The sequence below is a fragment of the Chelonoidis abingdonii genome, chromosome 4 (assembly GCF_003597395.2).
Source record: "Chelonoidis abingdonii isolate Lonesome George chromosome 4, CheloAbing_2.0, whole genome shotgun sequence".
Classification (NCBI taxonomy): Eukaryota; Metazoa; Chordata; order Testudines; family Testudinidae; genus Chelonoidis; species Chelonoidis abingdonii.
In genome coordinates, this window is record NC_133772.1 from 60570947 (window position 1) to 60588646 (window position 17700).

Here is a 17700-nt window from a genome sequence, read left to right on the forward strand (position 1 = left end):
AGTTTTTGTTACCTAGTATAGTATAGTTGTAGTTCGTAGTTTTAGTGTGTATAGTTAGCAGGTTCGGGGCGCTAGCCCTCTCCCGCACCCGGCGCCGGGCTCATGCCTGGTTCGCCGGGGTTCAAACCGTGCTCGGCCTGTAAGAAGCCGATGCCCACCAGCGATCCCCACGACGCCTGCTTGAAGTGCCTGGGGGAATTGCACATATTGGAGAAGTGCCGCATTTGCAAGGCCTTCCGACTGAGGACCAAGAAGGAGCGAGACCAGCGCCTCAAGACGCTCCTCATGGAAGCGGCTCTTAACCCCGCGTCCTTGGCACCGAGTGCGGCTTCGGCTCCGGCACCGGATCTCTCCGGCACCATGATAACGCCTCAGCACCGCCCTTCTCCGGCACCGGCTCACGGGAAGAGGCCCTCGATGTCCTCTACCCTGGCTAAACAGCCCCAAAAGGAGCACCTGGTGCCAACGTCGGCCGTGTTGGCTGTGCCAGGGACTTCATCGACTCCGGGCCCAGCGGGTCTGGTCCCTCCCAGCTCCCCGCCAAGATCTGGGGTAGAGCTGATGGTCCCGTCCACGCCCGAGAACTTCTCGTCGGCCAGGGACCTAATTGCCTTAATGGAGCCTGTGCTGCCCCAACCCCCGGCGCCGCCGGTGCGGGTTTTGCAATCAAAAGGGCAAGCCTACTCCGATGCGAACACCGTCCCCGGATTCCCTGGCTCGGCACCGATCAAGATCCCGGCACTGATCTTGATCCCGAGGGAGGTCTCGCTTGCGACACCACTCACAGTCCTGGCACCGCTCTCCACGGTGGCGCCAGTCGTACTCGCGGCGAAGGTCGTCTTTGCACCGGTCCCAATACTCCCGGCACCGTTGCAGCTCCAGCCACCGTTACCGGCACCGGGACTCGAGGAGTCGTTCCCGCCATCGACAATCCAGATCCCGGTCGACCTCCCGGCACCGAGCTGGTGGCAGGTCCCGGTCTCGATCGCGGCACCGGTATGGCTCACGGCACCGATCTCCGGCACTGAGGAGGTTTTCGCCGTCCGCGACGCAGGACCCGTACCACTCCCGCTCGGCTCCACCATGGCCCTCTCGCCAAGGCTCTGTCTCTTCGCGGGCGGACAGCATGTACCTGGAACCTGAAGGTCCCGCCGCCCTCTTTCCCGAGAGTCAACAGGAGCATCCTACAGCCCAAGGGGCCCACAACTACCACATATTTTAATAACAGCGAGAGCAAGCTCGCACCACGCCAAAGGCCCAGCCGGCCCAACCACGCATCTGGCAGTCCTCCAACCTCTTCTATTCCAGGGGCCACTCCACGCTGCTCGGGGTGGAGCAGCGGCAGTGATAGCCCAATAGCATTCACCATCGAATCTGGAGCCAAAAAACAGGGGATAACCGAACCTGACTATCATATATCGTACAGTGTAGCAGTAACCAGCCCAAGGCGTAATGTCCTAAACACCTCGATCGTTCAATCTGTGACGAGAGGGAACGGCATGGACAAGAAGCTCCGGGCCCGAAGTCCTCGGAGGCGCGGTGTATGGACCTGCTCCGGACAATTCCAGGGGCCCTCGCCTAAGCTCTAGGACGGTCTATTATGCCGCAACAGACGCTTTGACGCTGGCGGGTTTCGAACCACTTCCCATTAACACCAGCACAACCTGCTCGGCCGCCCTACCGAGAACACTCACTCCATAATAATAACCTGTGCAAGGGGCGGCCTGTCTATACATTTAGGGGAGGCTTCGCGCACCAGACGCTCCGACAAGAGTTTCACCCAAGCCCTCCTGGACGAAGGCAGAAAGGGTCGCTGCGCACTCGCTGCAAATGGGCGTCTTTGGACCAGCTGACTCGGCCGCTAGGACCATCGCGCCAATTATCCCGGAAGTCACTATGCGCCGCCATCCCTCAGCGGTCGCGTACAGGTCTGGCTCTGGGGCCTCCACACAATCCCGGAACTCCAGACCAAACTCCCATCAGGCACCCACGGTTGCTCCACGATATGAGCCGGCTAGGGCCTACTTAATAACCTCTCGCCGAGTAGATAGTAGGGTTACCCTGAACCCAAATGGTGCCGCGCCTGCAAGAACCGTCTTAAAGGACAACCAGGGATTATTTATGTCGTCGCACGGAATCGAGAGATCGCACACAGGCCGCCCACACGTCACCAAAACCCCATTGCACGCCGTGTCCGTTCCCAGCCAAAACCAGTCTCCCCAAATCCCACAACATCCGAGCGCGAACCAACAACCAGCGCAGCAGGACCCAATACCCCGCGCAGCCCCACTACAGGTCACAGCAAAGGGCAGGGGACTGGTTGTCTATGAGAACACCGTAACAGAAGCATGGGCAGGCAGCTGACCAACTCCTGGCACCCACGGGGGCCAAACGCAATGGTCCCTCCAGCCATCCGCCTCCATCAAGCTCGCTTTGAACGGTGTGCCGGTGGCCTAGGGGGCTACTGTTACCCAGGTTTTTTCCACTGACATCCAGTCCCTCCCTTTTTCGCAACTGTCTCTCGATCTTTCCTTCCAATTATGATTCGCCGGGCGTGGTGGCCACTTACTCATGACCTTGGGTCCTCTGCACGCTGCGGCCTTATGGGTACCACCTGCAGTTTGCTTCTGTGCCGCCCCTCACGACCGTCCTCCTTCCTCGTCCCTCTTATGCGACCTCCTCTCAGAGCAATCCTCCTACAAGAGGGTCCAAACGCTCTGCACAACGGGGGCCGTGGAGGAGGTTCCAGAGAACGAGACGGGCAGGGGATTCTACTCCCGTTACTTTCTGATCCCCAAGGCCAAGGGAGGTCTCCGACCCATCCTCGACCTACGCGAGCTCAACAAATACTTACTGAAGTTGAAGTTCCGCATGGTTTTCTTGGGGACCATTATTCCTTTCCTGGATCCCGGAGACTGGTACGCCGCCCTCGACATGCAGGACGCATATTTCCATATAGCCATCTTCCCGCCCCATCGGAGGTTCGTTCGCTTCGTTGTCGGCGGCTGACACTATCAATTTACGGTTCTCCCGTTCGGCCTCTCGACAGCCCCGAGAGTGTTTACCAAATGCATGGCCGTAGTCGTCGCCTTTCTTCATCGCAGTCGTGTGCACGTGTTTCCCTACCTCGACGACTGGCTTATCTGGGGACCGGCAAAGGACCGAGTCCTCGCCCACGTCCACATGATCAGCCGCCTTTTCTTGAGTCTAGGCCTGATGCTCAACGCAGAGAAGTCCATTCTATCCCCTACTCAGAGGATAGAGTTTATCGGCGCCGTTCTAGACTCCACCATAGCCAGGGCCGTTCTCCCCTCATCACGGTGCCAGGCTTTGACAGCCATCATCCACGGGCTGCAGGCAGCACCTCTAACTTCCCTGCGCACTTGCCTGACACTTTTGGGCCACATGGCGGCCTGCACTTTCGTTACGGCGCACGCCCGACTCTGCCTCCGGCCCCTACAGTCCTGGCTCATCCCTCAGCTCCGCCCGGCCAGGCATCCGTTAGATATGATCATCACGATTCTCCAGGACGTGCTCCTCTCTCTCCAGTGGTGGCTGGATCAGTCCGCTGTGTGTGCAGGGCTCCCGTTCCATCCGCCGCAGCCCTCGCTGTCCCTGACGACGGACGCATCGGACTTGGGATGGGGACCTCACCTAGGTACCCTGCGGACCCAGGGTCGCTGGTCTCCTCCCGAACTCGCCCTCCATATCAACGTACGAGAATTGAGGGCGGTCCGCCTTGCTTGTCAAGCGTTCCATCGGCAGATCCAGGGCCGCTGTGTTTCGGTTTTTATCGACAACACAATGGCGGTATACTATGTGAACAAGCAGGGCGGAACGAGATCTTCTCTTCTGTGTCGGGAGGCCATGATGTTGTGGGACTTTTGCATAGCCCACTCGGTTCACCTAGTCGCTTCCTTTCTCCCCGGGGCTCGGAATACCCTGGCGGATCGTCTCAGCCGGTCCTTCTGCTCCCACGAATGGTCCCTTCGCCCAGACGTTGCCCTTTCGCTTTTCCGAAGGTGGGGGCATCCCCACATGGACCTCTTTGCATCCCGCAGGAACAGGAAGTGCCCGATGTTCTGCTCTTTCCAGGGTGGCGAGCCGGGCTCAGTGGCAGATGCCTTTCTGCTTCCGTGGGTGACGCACCTCTTCTATGCGTTCTCTCCGTTCCCGTTGATCCACAAGGTCCTTCTGAAGGTGCGCAGGGACAGGGCCGGCTTGATTCTGATCGCTCCGGCATGGGCCCGTCAGCATTGGTACTCCCTGCTGCTGGACCTGTTGGTAGCAGACCCTGTACCCCTGCCCCTTTACCTGGACCTGATCACGCAGGACCACAGCTGGCTTTGTCACACGGACCTCCAGTCGCTGCACCTCTCAGTGTGGCTCCTGCGTGGCTGACTAGGTCCGAGTTACATTGCTCTTCCCCAGGGAGGCGGGTACTTCTGGGAAGTACGAAGCCGTCTACGAGGGCGACATACGTAGCCAAATGGAAACGTTTTACGTGCTGGTGCGCGGAGAAGCGCTTCCACCCCACCGATGTTTCCATTCCTATCCTCCTAGATTACCTTTGGTCGCTCAAGCAACAAGGCCTGGCGGTATCCTCTCTCAGGGTTCACTTAGCGGCCATCTCCACCTTCCACCCAGGGAGCGGCAGCCACTCGGTCTTCTCACACCCGATGGTGACTAGATTCCTTAAGGGGCTGGAGCGCCTTTACCCCCAGGTCCGCCACCCAGCCCCCTCGTGGGATCTCAACCTAGTGTTGTCCCGTCTTATGTCCCCCCCGTTTGAGCCGCTGGCTACGTGTTCCCTCCTCTACTTGTCCTGGAAGACAGCATTCCCGGTGGCCATCACTTCCGCGAGGCGCGTGTCAGAACTGCGCGCCCTCATGATGGACCCCCCGTATACGGTGTTCCATCGGGACAAAGTGCAACTGAGGCTGCACCCCGCATTTCTTCCCAAGGTTGTCTCGGCTTTTCATGTCAACCAGGACATATTCCTGCCCATCTTCTTCCCGAAACCACATTCGTCTCGCAGGGAGCAACAGTTACACTCCTTAGACGTGCGTAGGGCGCTCGCCTTTTATATAGAGCGAACCAAACCGTTCCGTAAGTCCACCCAGCTCTTTGTCGCCGTAGCTGAGCGGGTTAAAGGGTTGCCTGTCTCCTCCGCAGAGGATCTCCTCGTGGGTGACGTCCTGTATACGGATCGGGCGTGTTACGACCTGGCCCGTCTCCCTTCGGGCAGATGTAACTGCGCACTCTACTAGAGCCCAGGCATCCAATCGACGGCGTTCCTTCGCGAGTACCCGTCCAGGAAGATCTGCAGGGCAGCGACCTGGTCCTCCGTGCACACCTTTGCTACCCATTATGCCCTGGTCCAGCAGTCCAGGGATGATGCGGCCTTCGGCTCTGCTGTGTTGCGCACTGTGACCTCTCACTCCGACCCCACCGCCTAGGTAGGCTTGGGAATCACCTACTGGAATGGATATGAGCAATCACTCGAAGAAGAAAACGGTTACTCACCTTTGTAACTGTTGTTCTTCGAGATGCGTTGCTCATATCCATTCCACACCCGCCCTCCTTCCCCACTGTTGGAGTAGCCGGCACGAAGGAACTGAGGAGCGGACAGGCCGGCAGGGGTATATATTACCCGCCATGGCGGCGCCACTCTAGGGGGTGACCTGCCGGCCCGCTGGAGTTGCTAGGGTAAAAAGTCTTCCGACGAACGTGCACGCGCGGCGTGTACACCTACTGGAATGGATATGAGCAACACATCTCGAAGAACAACAGTTACAAAGGTGAGTAACCGTGTTTTCCAATGAGACAAATACTAGGAGTCCAGCCTGGGAGAGAGAGTGAGACTTTGTGACCCTAGGACTAAAAATTACACACTAAGTGCTTTATATTTCCCCCCTGGAGATTTCGCCATTGACTCTAATTAAGCTGTCCATAGGCTCACAGAGTTGGAGAACTTTAAAAAAATAACCAACAGACAGGTTACTCGCCTGCTGTTGTTGATTTTCCGAAGCCCTCCTGACTTTACGCAATGAATTTTTATGCATGGGTTATAAAGTCCTGTAAATAAAGAGTTTGTAACAGAAACATTGACATGACCTTAACTATAGTGGCATGAATAGCAGTACTCTAATGCAAACCAGGAAAGGATTGGACGTTTTCTATAAATATTAATGCTCAGATATTAATGATAAGTGAATATAAGAAGGCTTCCAACTAGAACATGCAAATTGCCTATAGTCTTTTGTGGGTGCATGGTAAGATGAAAATAATCAAACTTCCTGCAGTAATAATGTTAAGCTGAGGGAAAGCAAAGGCCTCTTGGCACATAAGATCATTATGAAAAAACACTGCATAGTCATGTGCACTTACATTTAAACCTTGTAAGTAAGATGGCAACACACACCACAAGCATGAAAGGAGTCTTATTTGAGCATAAAAGGGCACTAAACAGATCCTGCTCAGTTGACTAATGCTGAAGGCAAAGGAACTGCCTACTCACTTTACTGTACTAAGATTTGGCCTGAATGTTTCTGAGAGTTTAAGAGTTAAGGCACGATTAATTCAGGACCGAATTCTGCTCTCAGACCACTGAACCCATTTTTCATTGAAGGCTGTAGGAGTTGCACACAGTTGGGGCAGAATTTTGCAGTCTCCATTTATTTTTTAAAAAAACTATTTTTCCACTGCAAAGCGACCTAACTCAAAATTGCCAACTTAAACAAACAAAACGATACAGGCAGACCACACAGCAATTGTGAAATGATTAGTCTCTGACAGACATTTTGGTAGCCCAGCTTTGTGTTAACTTTCATGCAGCAGTGATCTGTATTATATCGCATTGCAAAAGAAAAATAATTTTCCCTGAGCTTTGGCCTGCTAATACTGACAGTGAGAAGTTCCTCTCCTCTGAAGGACCAGTCAAGAGCAAGAAATTTGGTGCCAAGTCCTTCCTACTCTGTCTAGTCTCCTGCCTCTCCCTGAGGAAGGCAACAAGTGTCATCCTGGGGCACTGCCTTTCAGGGCCAGCCACAGTATCGTGACAGACACAAAAGTGAAGCTTGCTTTTGGCCTCAGCACAGAAAAAAGTGCTGACAGTGCCGTCTGTCCGTCCCATCCAGTCCTTCAACAGGCCAGGGTGCCTGAAAACTCAGCTGCCCCCTAATCCTGCCAGTGGGAGTTAGATTTGAACAGGTATCCCAGGAAAGCAGAGAGGAAGAGGTAAAGCAAAGGAGTCCCTTCAGACTCCCCTCAGTCCCAAAACACTTATTTTTTTGAGGGAGAAGCAAAGACTCCTTTGGGGGCCAACATCTGTTTCAACAGAACTTATCATGGCTCTCTGCTCTCCCCAAAAGAAGCTCTCTGAGCAGGCTGTTCCTCACAGGGTTCTCCCATCTCCTGTTCTGCCCTCAGTAATCTCCGGGGACTGTTACTAGTTTTCATTCCCCCTCCCCATCAGTCAATAAACACCTTTGAGAGAGAAGGAGGAATGTGACTCAGAGCCTGAAGGCCGCGGGCAGATAATGGGCCCCAAAGGTTTATTCTGCCTGCCCACCATTATAGGAATGTAAGGCACTCTAGCCATTTCCCCTCATACCCCTACAGGGGGGCCAGGAACAAGTAGCATAGAGCTGGCCACATAGGCTTTACCTCACCTCCTGTGCAAGTAGAACCCCAAGCCAGATGTCCAGATCTTTGTATGGAGTTGAGGATGGAGCAAAGCCGAGAATCTAGCCTTACATTCCTAAAGGCAGTGTCCGCTAAAGAAGTAAGGTAGAAATCCGTGATCACTCCTGGACAGGTTGAGAGAGCATGTGGTCTCCAGGCCAGGTGATCATCCCTTTAATTAAGACAACAGCATGCTTCACATTTGTTCCCGATCTCTCATCAGTCTCCTCTCTTCACCTTTTTATCCCAACTCTGCCTTAACCTTAAGGATGGTGGGGAATCCTGTGAGCTTTCCTTGGACATCTATAAGCCTGTGATGTCTTATTGGTTCTATATGTAGCAGATCAGAAAGCCTCTTTCCCTCTTCATTGAGGATCCCCTGCAAGGAGCTCAAAGGCTCTTGCACTGCCCTCCCGCCTTATATGCATTCCTCCATCGGGTTCATCTATACCTCAGTGAGCCTCCCCTGCTTGGACCAGCTTAAAGCCCATTCTTTCATTACGATAGGCCGCTCTTGGGTCAAGAGAGGGAAGAGGCCAGCCTCTGTGGAGGAGCTCTGCATAGCAGCCACTAGAGCTGCACCCACACTTAACACTTCATACTACCATTCAATGTCTCTATCAGCGGTTGTGATGTTCAGACAGTAGAATTCTCCAAACAATTGTTCGACTACAGCCTTAAGGTTTGTGGGAGCTAGTATCCCATTCTTCCCCTCCCTCTTCGCCCAGTCCTCAAACCTCTTCAGCTCATCTAGTTGGCCTTTCATTTTCTGTGCCCTGGGCTGGAATTGCTGGTCAGATCCATTGTCCATACTGGGAAGCCAAGCTACAGAAAATGCCCATTCTTTCCTGCTAATTGATTTCTGAAGTTTAGCAAACCATTGTGAACACCCACCCCCACAACCCTTGAGCTGAGAATAGGCCAGCCAAGTTTGTTTGAACTCATTGAGAGGATGGCTGCAGACCAAGTGCCTAAAAGGAGAGGGGTTTTCAGCTCTTGCTCCTGATTGGTCCTTCACAACCAGACACTGGAATCATGCCAAACCAGTTAGCTCAAAGAAAAGGAGGGATTTTGCCTTGTTCAGTTGCAGTACAGTAAAAGACCTTTCTGGTCAGAAAACTGCACTTTTAAAACACTCTGTACTTATTCCAGATACAGTGCATTGCATTTTTCTTTTATTTATAACTTTGTGGTAGGTTTCAAAAGCTTATAACATTTTGACAGGATTCATTGAATTTTATTCCAAAGCCCTGCTTTCATAACAGGTTTTTATGTACCTGCCTATAGGCACTGCATAAGGTCAGCATCGTTTGTTTATTTATATTATTGTGTATGTGACACATTATCCCTACAGGTTATGGCATTATGACAGACGGTTACACAACGTACATCAATGCCTCAACATGTACGGTCAGCTTTCAACCAACCAATCCTCCAATTATATTTGACCTTCCAACCCCTCAAGGATCATGAAGCACTACTGCACAGCTAAGTGGGGAAGGTCTATAAACTGCCATTTTTCTAATTATAAAACTTACATTCTCTTACATGTTTATTTCCAAAATTGTGGGTTTTTTGTAAATTGCTGGTACAAAAAAGAAAAAGAGGCTGTGCTTTTTGGAAATGCAGCATCCATTTTAAATTGATACAGCATTGTGAATTTGTAAAATGAACTTTTTTTGTTTTCTCAAACTTGCCATTGTAAAATCGTTATAGTATTCTCAAAAGGACAGCCAAGCTTTCTTTTAAGAAGTGAGAGACCTTATTTTAATATTATATTATAAGCTAAAAAGGCAGCATTAAAAAAAAACACCAAATTTGCACAACTGTTATTGTTTGAAAGTTTTTAAATGTAATTTTTTCCTAGTTAAGATGTCACCTTCCCCTATTTCCCCCCGCAGTTATATTAAACTTTTTTTTAGTAATGTAAACATGATTTAGGAGTCTGTTTGCCCCTTGATAAGTGTGCATGTACTGTAGTTCCCTTCTATTACCAGTAATGTGCAGCAAGGGGAGAACAGACTTCACAGTTGTTTGTCTCTGCCTACTTTAAATATAGATAGGTGCATCCTTTATGTGATTTTCTACCTTTTTATTATATGGGTTTTGTTTTTTTTAAATTATTTTAGCTTTAAAAATGTGGGGATGAAAGCTGCAAAGAGCAGGTGTTTCGTGCAGTAAAAACATGTAAATGCGGACTCCGTTTAAATATGAATTTATATATATATGTATTTTTTGTGCATTATAACTAGGAATTTAATATTGCAAGTATAGCATCTGAAAAATTATGCTGTACAGCACATCTAAATTATGAAGGATGTGACATCTTCCAAGTGCTCAAGGCCTTCAAGAGCTTGAGTTAAATCTTTGTGCAGTTTCAGGCATGTATAGAATCAAATGGATACAATCGAGCCTAACTAAAATAAGGCTTAGTTGTCCTTTATATTTAAATATTCTTGAATTGTCTTTTTATTTCCTTTTTTCCTTATTTTGCACTGTGTGTAAATGCAATCTTGCTAGCACAAAATATTGTTGCAGATAGTTATTTCTGTTCTACCACTGTAAATGCTATTGAGCTTTGTTCTGTTTTATGTTACCTTGTTAATGGAATTTAGAAAAGCAGTTGTTTCTTTAAATTTATTGTGATATTATATATCTAGCGGCCTTTATATGCAAATAAAATTGCAAGATTTTTAAATACTTGGTGTTAAAGATTCTTTGAATTAATCCCATAGGCCCTGATTAGAATAAGTAAAAAATTCTCATTTTCCATAAATTTTTATTGCTCACCATTCATGGGCTGGCAGCTGGGTTGATAAAGCACTCAGTGGACTTTTCCTTCCGTTCCTCTGCCATCCATCTTTCCACAGCTTTTACATGGAGATTTTGTATTCAGGTGTAATTCAGTGTGAACTGAGTTTATGTGCAGTTTAAGGCTCATAGGACAGTATTTCAGACAGTATATGGAAAAACTGATTATGTAATAACCTTTGTACCTCCTCAGTTATTCATAAGTACTTTAACTGCTCTGAGTGTTTTATGTTGTTCCTCCCCCAGAGGTTAAAAAATGAATAGTCCTAGATGAAATATAGTGCATATTTATTTTGTTTTGACCTGTTCTGCAACTCTAGGTCACAGAATTTGCAGCAGAACCCACCCCTTGCAGGAGACTTGTGCAAGAGCATGAGCGCGTTAAGGCAGTGACTGTAATTTAATGTATGTTTCTACAAGGCCTAGTACCATGGTCTCTAGAGCTACCGCAAAATAGATGTAAAACAAAAGTATTTTGTAAATTACTTTTAGCTCTTATGAAGGTAAATGTCCAAATGGCAATGGATATATAGAGCTATCTTCATGAACCTGCTACAACCTAAAACAGTAGCTCAAGAGAGCCATGAACTGCACCCAGTCACCTCAGCAGATTAACCTTTAAATCTACCGATGATTTTGGAAATGTCATTATCAGCTGTTTCACTAGTCAGCATTTTTAGTAGAAATATGTAGATAACTGGTGCCAAATTGCTTTTGTTCCATTTTAAAATCTCCCAAGTCCCATTGATTTTCAGCGTGCTTACTCAAGTCTCAGACACTACCACAGAACTTCCCTGAGCCCAAATTGTCCCAGACCCATTCGCAAAATCCCAAACAGTTCCATACCCAGATTCCAACCTCTTCCTCCTGGCTGTCCTTTTCCATTGTATAAATCTGGCATGCCGAATGCTGAAAAAAAGCAGAGGACGTCTTTAAAATGATTTATTTCAATATAAACCGGGATGCTGTGGTGATAGTATTCTGCTTGCAGTGTTAATTCTGTCTATTTTTGAATTTAGCTAAAGCTGACATCACATCTCCAGTCTGCTACAGCAGAGTTTTACAGACACTACAAGGCCTTGAATTTACATAGGTGTATATTGTATGTTAAAGTTAAGGGGAATTAGGCATCCAAATCCCCTAGACACACTTGAAAATCTCAGTTCAATATTTTTCCAGCCAGAGGCTTGTGTGGCTTTGATAGTCTGAAGTAGGAACTTCCTTCCCAAAGAATAAGCCTGTCTCTTGTTTTGTATCTGACTGCTTGTTTGGTTTCTTTATGGAACAGACATTCAACAAAGTGAGCACAGCTAGGTTGACTTTAGAGAAAAAGCTGCCTGCCAGCTTTGCTTACACCAGGACTGAGTTTGGTCCCTTAAGTCGACATGTGTCCACTCATATCAAACCCCCTTTTCTGACTTATATTCATAATCCTTCTTATATGGGTTTTCCTTTTAAGAAAGTCTACTGCAGAGATTCAGCATCGTTTATTAACCCAACAACTCAGCTGAACCAGTCAGTGACCCTTGTCCCTCCCCTCCTTCTGCAACCAGCCCTACCCACCCTTCATACTTTAGGATCCAATTCTCCAGTGAAACCAAAGAGTGAGGTGGTATTCAACAAGTGGCAGAAATGGGCCCCAAGAGTTCAAGTGTGCCTGTAAGAGAGCTGTGCATTAGAGATAGTTCTGAACACCACCTCCCCAGGGGAAGCACCTGGAAGCACTCTTCCTTGCATAAGCAGAATCCTTCTTGGCACTCCCAGGCACAAACAGGCAGTGCACCTCCAGCTACATCCCTTTGTGGTCTGTTGTTGATTTGTGCATGGATCCACTGCCTTGAACCCTTGGGGTGCTGTGCCTTTGAGGGAGCAGGCAAAAAAGAGACTGCAAGAGTGGCTGGACTTAAAGTGAACTCTGCAAAACGGACATGGTTCCTTGTGCCCTCTCGCCCATTGCCGAAGGCTCGGGCACAGTCTGCAACTCGAATTCAGTTGTCTCTCTGGTAAAGAGTGCACTGCTCCAAATCCCAGAGCAGACCAGGCTGAGGTTTAGGGGAGCTTGAGCCCTACTGTGGGCTAAAGCACAGATTCAGTTGAGAAGGAGCCATCACTGGTGCTCCAAGACAAAGCATAGCAGCTGAGCCTTGACTAGGGTAGGTGAGACCAAGTACCAGTGTCAAAACCTCCAAGTACTAGAGCCAGCACCAGGAGATTAAGGCACGTCAGAACTGTTCAGGAGATGAGTACAGTTTCTTCAATCATACCATTCTTTCTGCATTAAAAAGCATGAGGACTTGATCGTGTAGGGCGCTGAGAATTCTCTCAACTCCTGTGTAAGCTGGGATCTTTAGGACCCATCACCACCTATTGATGTAAATGGAAATTGGCTGTATATTACCCTAGTGAATTTTATTTTCCCCAAAATGATCAGGTAGTTTGTATGGTTCTTTCCTTGGCTGGCACTGCCTTCGGGTTCAGCAATCATCTGCTTTATTGAACTTGTCTCCTCTCCTCTAGAAACTTCCCTAGTTCTTTCCCTCCTTTTCCAGGATATTCCAGAAGTCAGTCTAGTTTTCTTCTCTTCCTTGTGAAAGCCAACCAGTTGGCTAATGGAAGCTGCACGAGGACAGGGAGCATTAGCAGATACAGAGTTTAGCACCTTTTATTTCTGTGCTGTTCAGAGACTTTGTTTTCTGTCACAGACAGGTAATTTTCCTTTGCTAGATGTTAGGCATATTTGACAAGCAGTGTGTATCTCGGGTAACATCTCTGTTGAAGAACTATGCTTTCATCTGTGATAACTGTGCTCCTTTTCAAGGGTGCCTCTGGCTTACAGGGTTCCATATTAGCATATAGAATAAGCCTCTGGTAACAATTCTTCCTCTGGAGCCTGCTCCGAAGTCCACGGACCTCAGCTGGAGTCTTTCCATTGTCTTCAAAGGGTTCTGGATCAGGCACCAGGCATCTAATTGGAACATGTTTCTGTCTGTTACTCACCCTTCAAGCTGGAAGAGGAGTCCCTGGTTAACATGCAAGAAACTTTTGGCAGGAAGCGGGACCTGCCTATTGTAAGTGCTGAATCTTTCCAAGTGATTGATTAACAGCACTGAAGTCGATTAACCTTTCCTCTTTTGAGAGCAGCTTTCATCTAGTCATCTTGATAAGGCTGAAAGCAGTCAAGGCCTTTATCAAGGAAGGGCTGCAGAAAAGGATGTTCCCCAGAGGTGACTGGTTCCCAATTCTCTGTGCATAGTGAATAGTGAATTCAGCAGACCTTGAGGTCAAGCATTTATTAGGTTAAGAGACTGTCAAATCAATCCGGTCTACTCCAGGCAAATTCTACTAGGAGAATGGATTTGCCAAGACTGTGTCTAAGGAGGAGATTGATGGACTAACTCCTGTTCTAGCTGCTTGTTTTTCATTTTCTGTGACTCAGACCTTTTCCCCCCTATTGAGAGATATTTTCGCCATAGGAGGCTTTTATTAAGCAGAGCTCCAGGATTCAAAGAGAATATAACTTAACGTCACAGGAAGACCGCCACCAAGCCTTGCAGCCCTTCCAGATTGATGGTAAATAGACTTGAGAACTTTTCCTGGGGCCAGCTTCTCACCATACTTGGCTGATTAGGGTCTTAACATTTCTGCCTTCTCTTCATGACTCTGTCATTCTAGTTTAAACTACCATGCATCTTCCACCAATGGCACAGGCTGCCACCTAGGATGTCTGGCTTACTTTTTACCAAGGTTTGTACCATTTTATGAAGGGTCCCTCCCTCCCCATCCCAATATGCTAGGGCCCACTCTCTCCTCTGCTGGGCATTATTGGCTTCTTGCACTGAAAAGAGGAATACATTCCCAATTCTCTGTGTAACAAAGCGTGCAGCAATTTGATTGTGTCTTTGCTTGGAGATACAGATCTCAGCATTCACACAGCTCCTTCATCTTCAAGAACCCCTCTTTTGTGCACAATCTCTACTGCTTATTTACATCAGTTAAAATCCTACTAAGCATCCCATTATGATTCAATCTCAGACAACCGCTGCAGCCATTAGCCCTTACTCCCTGGGTGTGTAGGTTTACTTTTTTTTCCTTAGGTTGATGAGACTCAACAGCTGAAAATGTTAGAACACACCTGGAGTCCTCACTGCACATGATCTACTTGCTTTCTTGCACATTCCTGCAGAGTCCTTTTAATTGTGTTTCTGTTGATCCTATTGGTCCTTTCGGTGGCTGTTTTCTCTGCAGGAGAATTCAGAAAGCATTCCGTTGCACTGCATCTGTGCCTTGTTTTGGATCACCATGCAGATTTACTTTTCCCAAGCTAGGTCTCACTTTCAGAGCTTGCATCCCTCTATTGAGCCAACCAGTTTTGTCCCAATGGACCTCTGAAGTATGCTGCCAACTCATATACAGTACAGGTATCTGGATTTATTCTGTATGGAAGGGGGTTGTTTGGGGAGTTTCTGATGCCTTTTTCCCCAAATCTTTCTGATTGTGTGGGTTTTCAAGCTCAGTGTGTTTGTTATTTGTGGGTTAGAGGTAGAATGAAAGTCAAGGTCCTGACTCTTTCATAGGGGGAAGTTTCCCTGTGCATATCCTCTCAGTACAGAATGATTTACTCACATATTTTTGTACCTGAAGATTATATTTCAGTTAGATCAAAATCTATGTCTGTATCTCATCTTGGCATCTTGTGTGTGCAACTTCACAGCACAGTTAGCTTGAGTTAGAACTTGTTACCCATCTCAACTCCTGTCCACACACACACAAAAATCTCTAACTGGAGTTAAGTGGTGCTTTAAACTCTAAGCTTACCAGTTCCTAAGGCTTGGGGGAAATGGGGTGGGTATGGGCAGAAGTTCAAGCTACTAATGCAGTGGGGATGCAACAGCTACAATACATTACAACTCATTATGAGCTAATCCAATCACTGTGCTGCTAATCAAGTCACTCTGTCTCACTCTAGCACTGTTCTGAATTGTGGCTCTGATTCAAGCTAACAGTTGCAATGAAGGTAAGCCTCATTGCGTGTGTTCTGTATGTGTCTCTCCCTTCTCAGATGTTGTAAGTATCATCTAGGTACGTGGCATAGTGGTACTAATAAATTCCATTAGCTAACTAGCACGATTGTGGGCAGGGAACTCTTCAAGGGGTACTGAAGGATCTTAGGGAAGACCCTTCAGTAAACTACAAGAATAGTGGTGTTCTTTACAAGCAGTTATAATATACATCATTTCAAAGTTCTCATACAGCTATTGCCAAAAGAAAATGCTGCTAATTCAATGTTAAACTTATCTCAGTCAATAGACAAGAGCTCCCATTGATGAAATATGGATGTTTACAATGACAGACTAAAAATAAGTCTTCAATTTTGTATCGTTCTTTACCATTAGAAAAAGAGGTTCAATTAAAAAAAATACTCCAGCGACTTATCATTGTTCCTTGTACAGGTGAATAACCTCATAATTAATATATCAGGAACATACCTGATACCCTCAATGCACCAACTACTCTGCAGTTCTGGTGCACAGACATATTTCTTTACCCCCTTTTTAGTTCACTGTTGGTATTAAAGTAGTGCCTACAGTTATTTTGGGCCCCAGAAGTTTGGGAGCTGTATATGCACATAGTAAGAGGAAGACCATACGCTGTAGAGCTGACAATCTAAATACACAAGCCAGAAGAAGAAAGGGAAAAAGAAAATATTGTTCTCCCCATTTTACAGATGGAAAACTGAGGCACAGAGAGGTTAAGTGATTTGCCCAAGGTGACCTAGGAAGCCTGTGACAGAGCTAGGAATTGAACCCACCTCTCCTGAGCCTCAGTCCAGTGCCTTAACTAAAAAGACCATATTTTGAGCACTAGGATTGAAAAATGTAGGGCCAAATCCTGAAGTTCTTACTCCAGATAAAATAAAGCCATTGGGAGTGTTGCTTGAATAAGGACGTAAAGATCTAGGGATCTTTTGTTTAGCAGGACATGTTGCCTACTAAATGCACAGGAACATCATTAGTCACCTTAGTGTTCAAATGCATCACATATTTTTCTCCAGCAGGCAAATGTGAGATGATTTAACTTCAGCATCATTGCACACACTCACTTGGGTGGATTCTTTAAAAGGTCAGAAGCGATTACTAAGCATTTTCATAAGATTATTGAATAGGAGCCAGATAGAGAGTAGTAGCTTCATCACCCTTTTGCAGCAATTCAGTGTCATTACTGGCTTCACGTTACTCAGCATACATCACATATGTTGATAGTAGAACACCTCCTGGTCGATACTTCCTCTGGGGTTTTCCTATCCTAGAGCGCTCAGTAGGTTACGCTTCAATGAGTTCCACTGCACCAATCAATACATTGGACCTAGGGTTTATGCAGACAAATTTCCAGGTAGTTTGCGCTGATTGAACAGCACTTCACATTCACACTCAAAAGTCTTGATTGTCTGAAGAATCAGTCAACTGAAGGGGAATACTTGATGTAACTTTCTCCAGCATAGAAAGTGCCTTGGAGAGAGCCCAAGGACAGTCTTGTTTAAACATTGCATCTCTCACGTAGTAAGACTTCTACAATTTTGTCATATGCCAGGTTTCTAGTTAGGAACTGAGGGCCAGATTTTTAAAGGTATTAGGTTCCTAAGAGGATTTTCAAAAGTGCCTAGACTCCTAACTCCATTGGCTAGTCATCTAGGCACTTTTGAAAATCCCACCAGGCTTCTGTCTGCATCTTTAGGCACTTAAATACCTTTAAAAATCTGTCCCTGAGTGCTTGGCCTTTTGTGGATTTGTCCTATGTAGAAAGTCATCTAGCACTCTCTGCTGCACTTAAGTTCTTTTTGGAGCTCCTGTTCAGTAATTCCAGGTTTTACTTACAAAATACTGGGGATACTTGCACAATAAAATTTACCTCTAACTTTCCTAGTGTAACATTAGGATATCCCAAATTATTATTTGTACCTGTGTAATACAACTATTCTGTCCCACGAAAATTAGAGCTCCCAATTTTATGCATGGAGGAACTGAGGCACAGAGAAGTCAAGTGATGTGCCCACGGTCACAGAAGTCTGTGGCAGACCTGGGATCTGAACCCTCCTCCCACTCTCTATCTGCTGCTATAACCATAAGACTGTTCTTCCTCTCCAGATACTACAGTTCCTGATTATTATTGTCTTGAACTCCCCCAACTATTTATTTCTAAGAATCT

The 17700-nt window shown here is 47.3% G+C and overlaps 1 protein-coding gene across 2 annotated transcripts in view; it reads left to right on the forward strand.

Annotated features, from left to right (window-relative positions):
• MPPED2 (metallophosphoesterase domain containing 2) overlaps nt 1–10386 on the forward strand; it is a 136021-nt gene extending 125635 nt beyond the window's left edge. For both annotated transcript variants that reach the window (XM_032779874.2, XM_032779875.2), the window contains exon 7: nt 9041–10386. In XM_032779874.2, the coding sequence (XP_032635765.1) occupies nt 9041–9159 (119 nt within the window). In that variant the 3' untranslated portion in view covers nt 9160–10386. The remainder of the gene's footprint in view (nt 1–9040) is intronic.
• The last annotated feature ends 7314 nt before the right edge of the window (nt 10387–17700 follow it).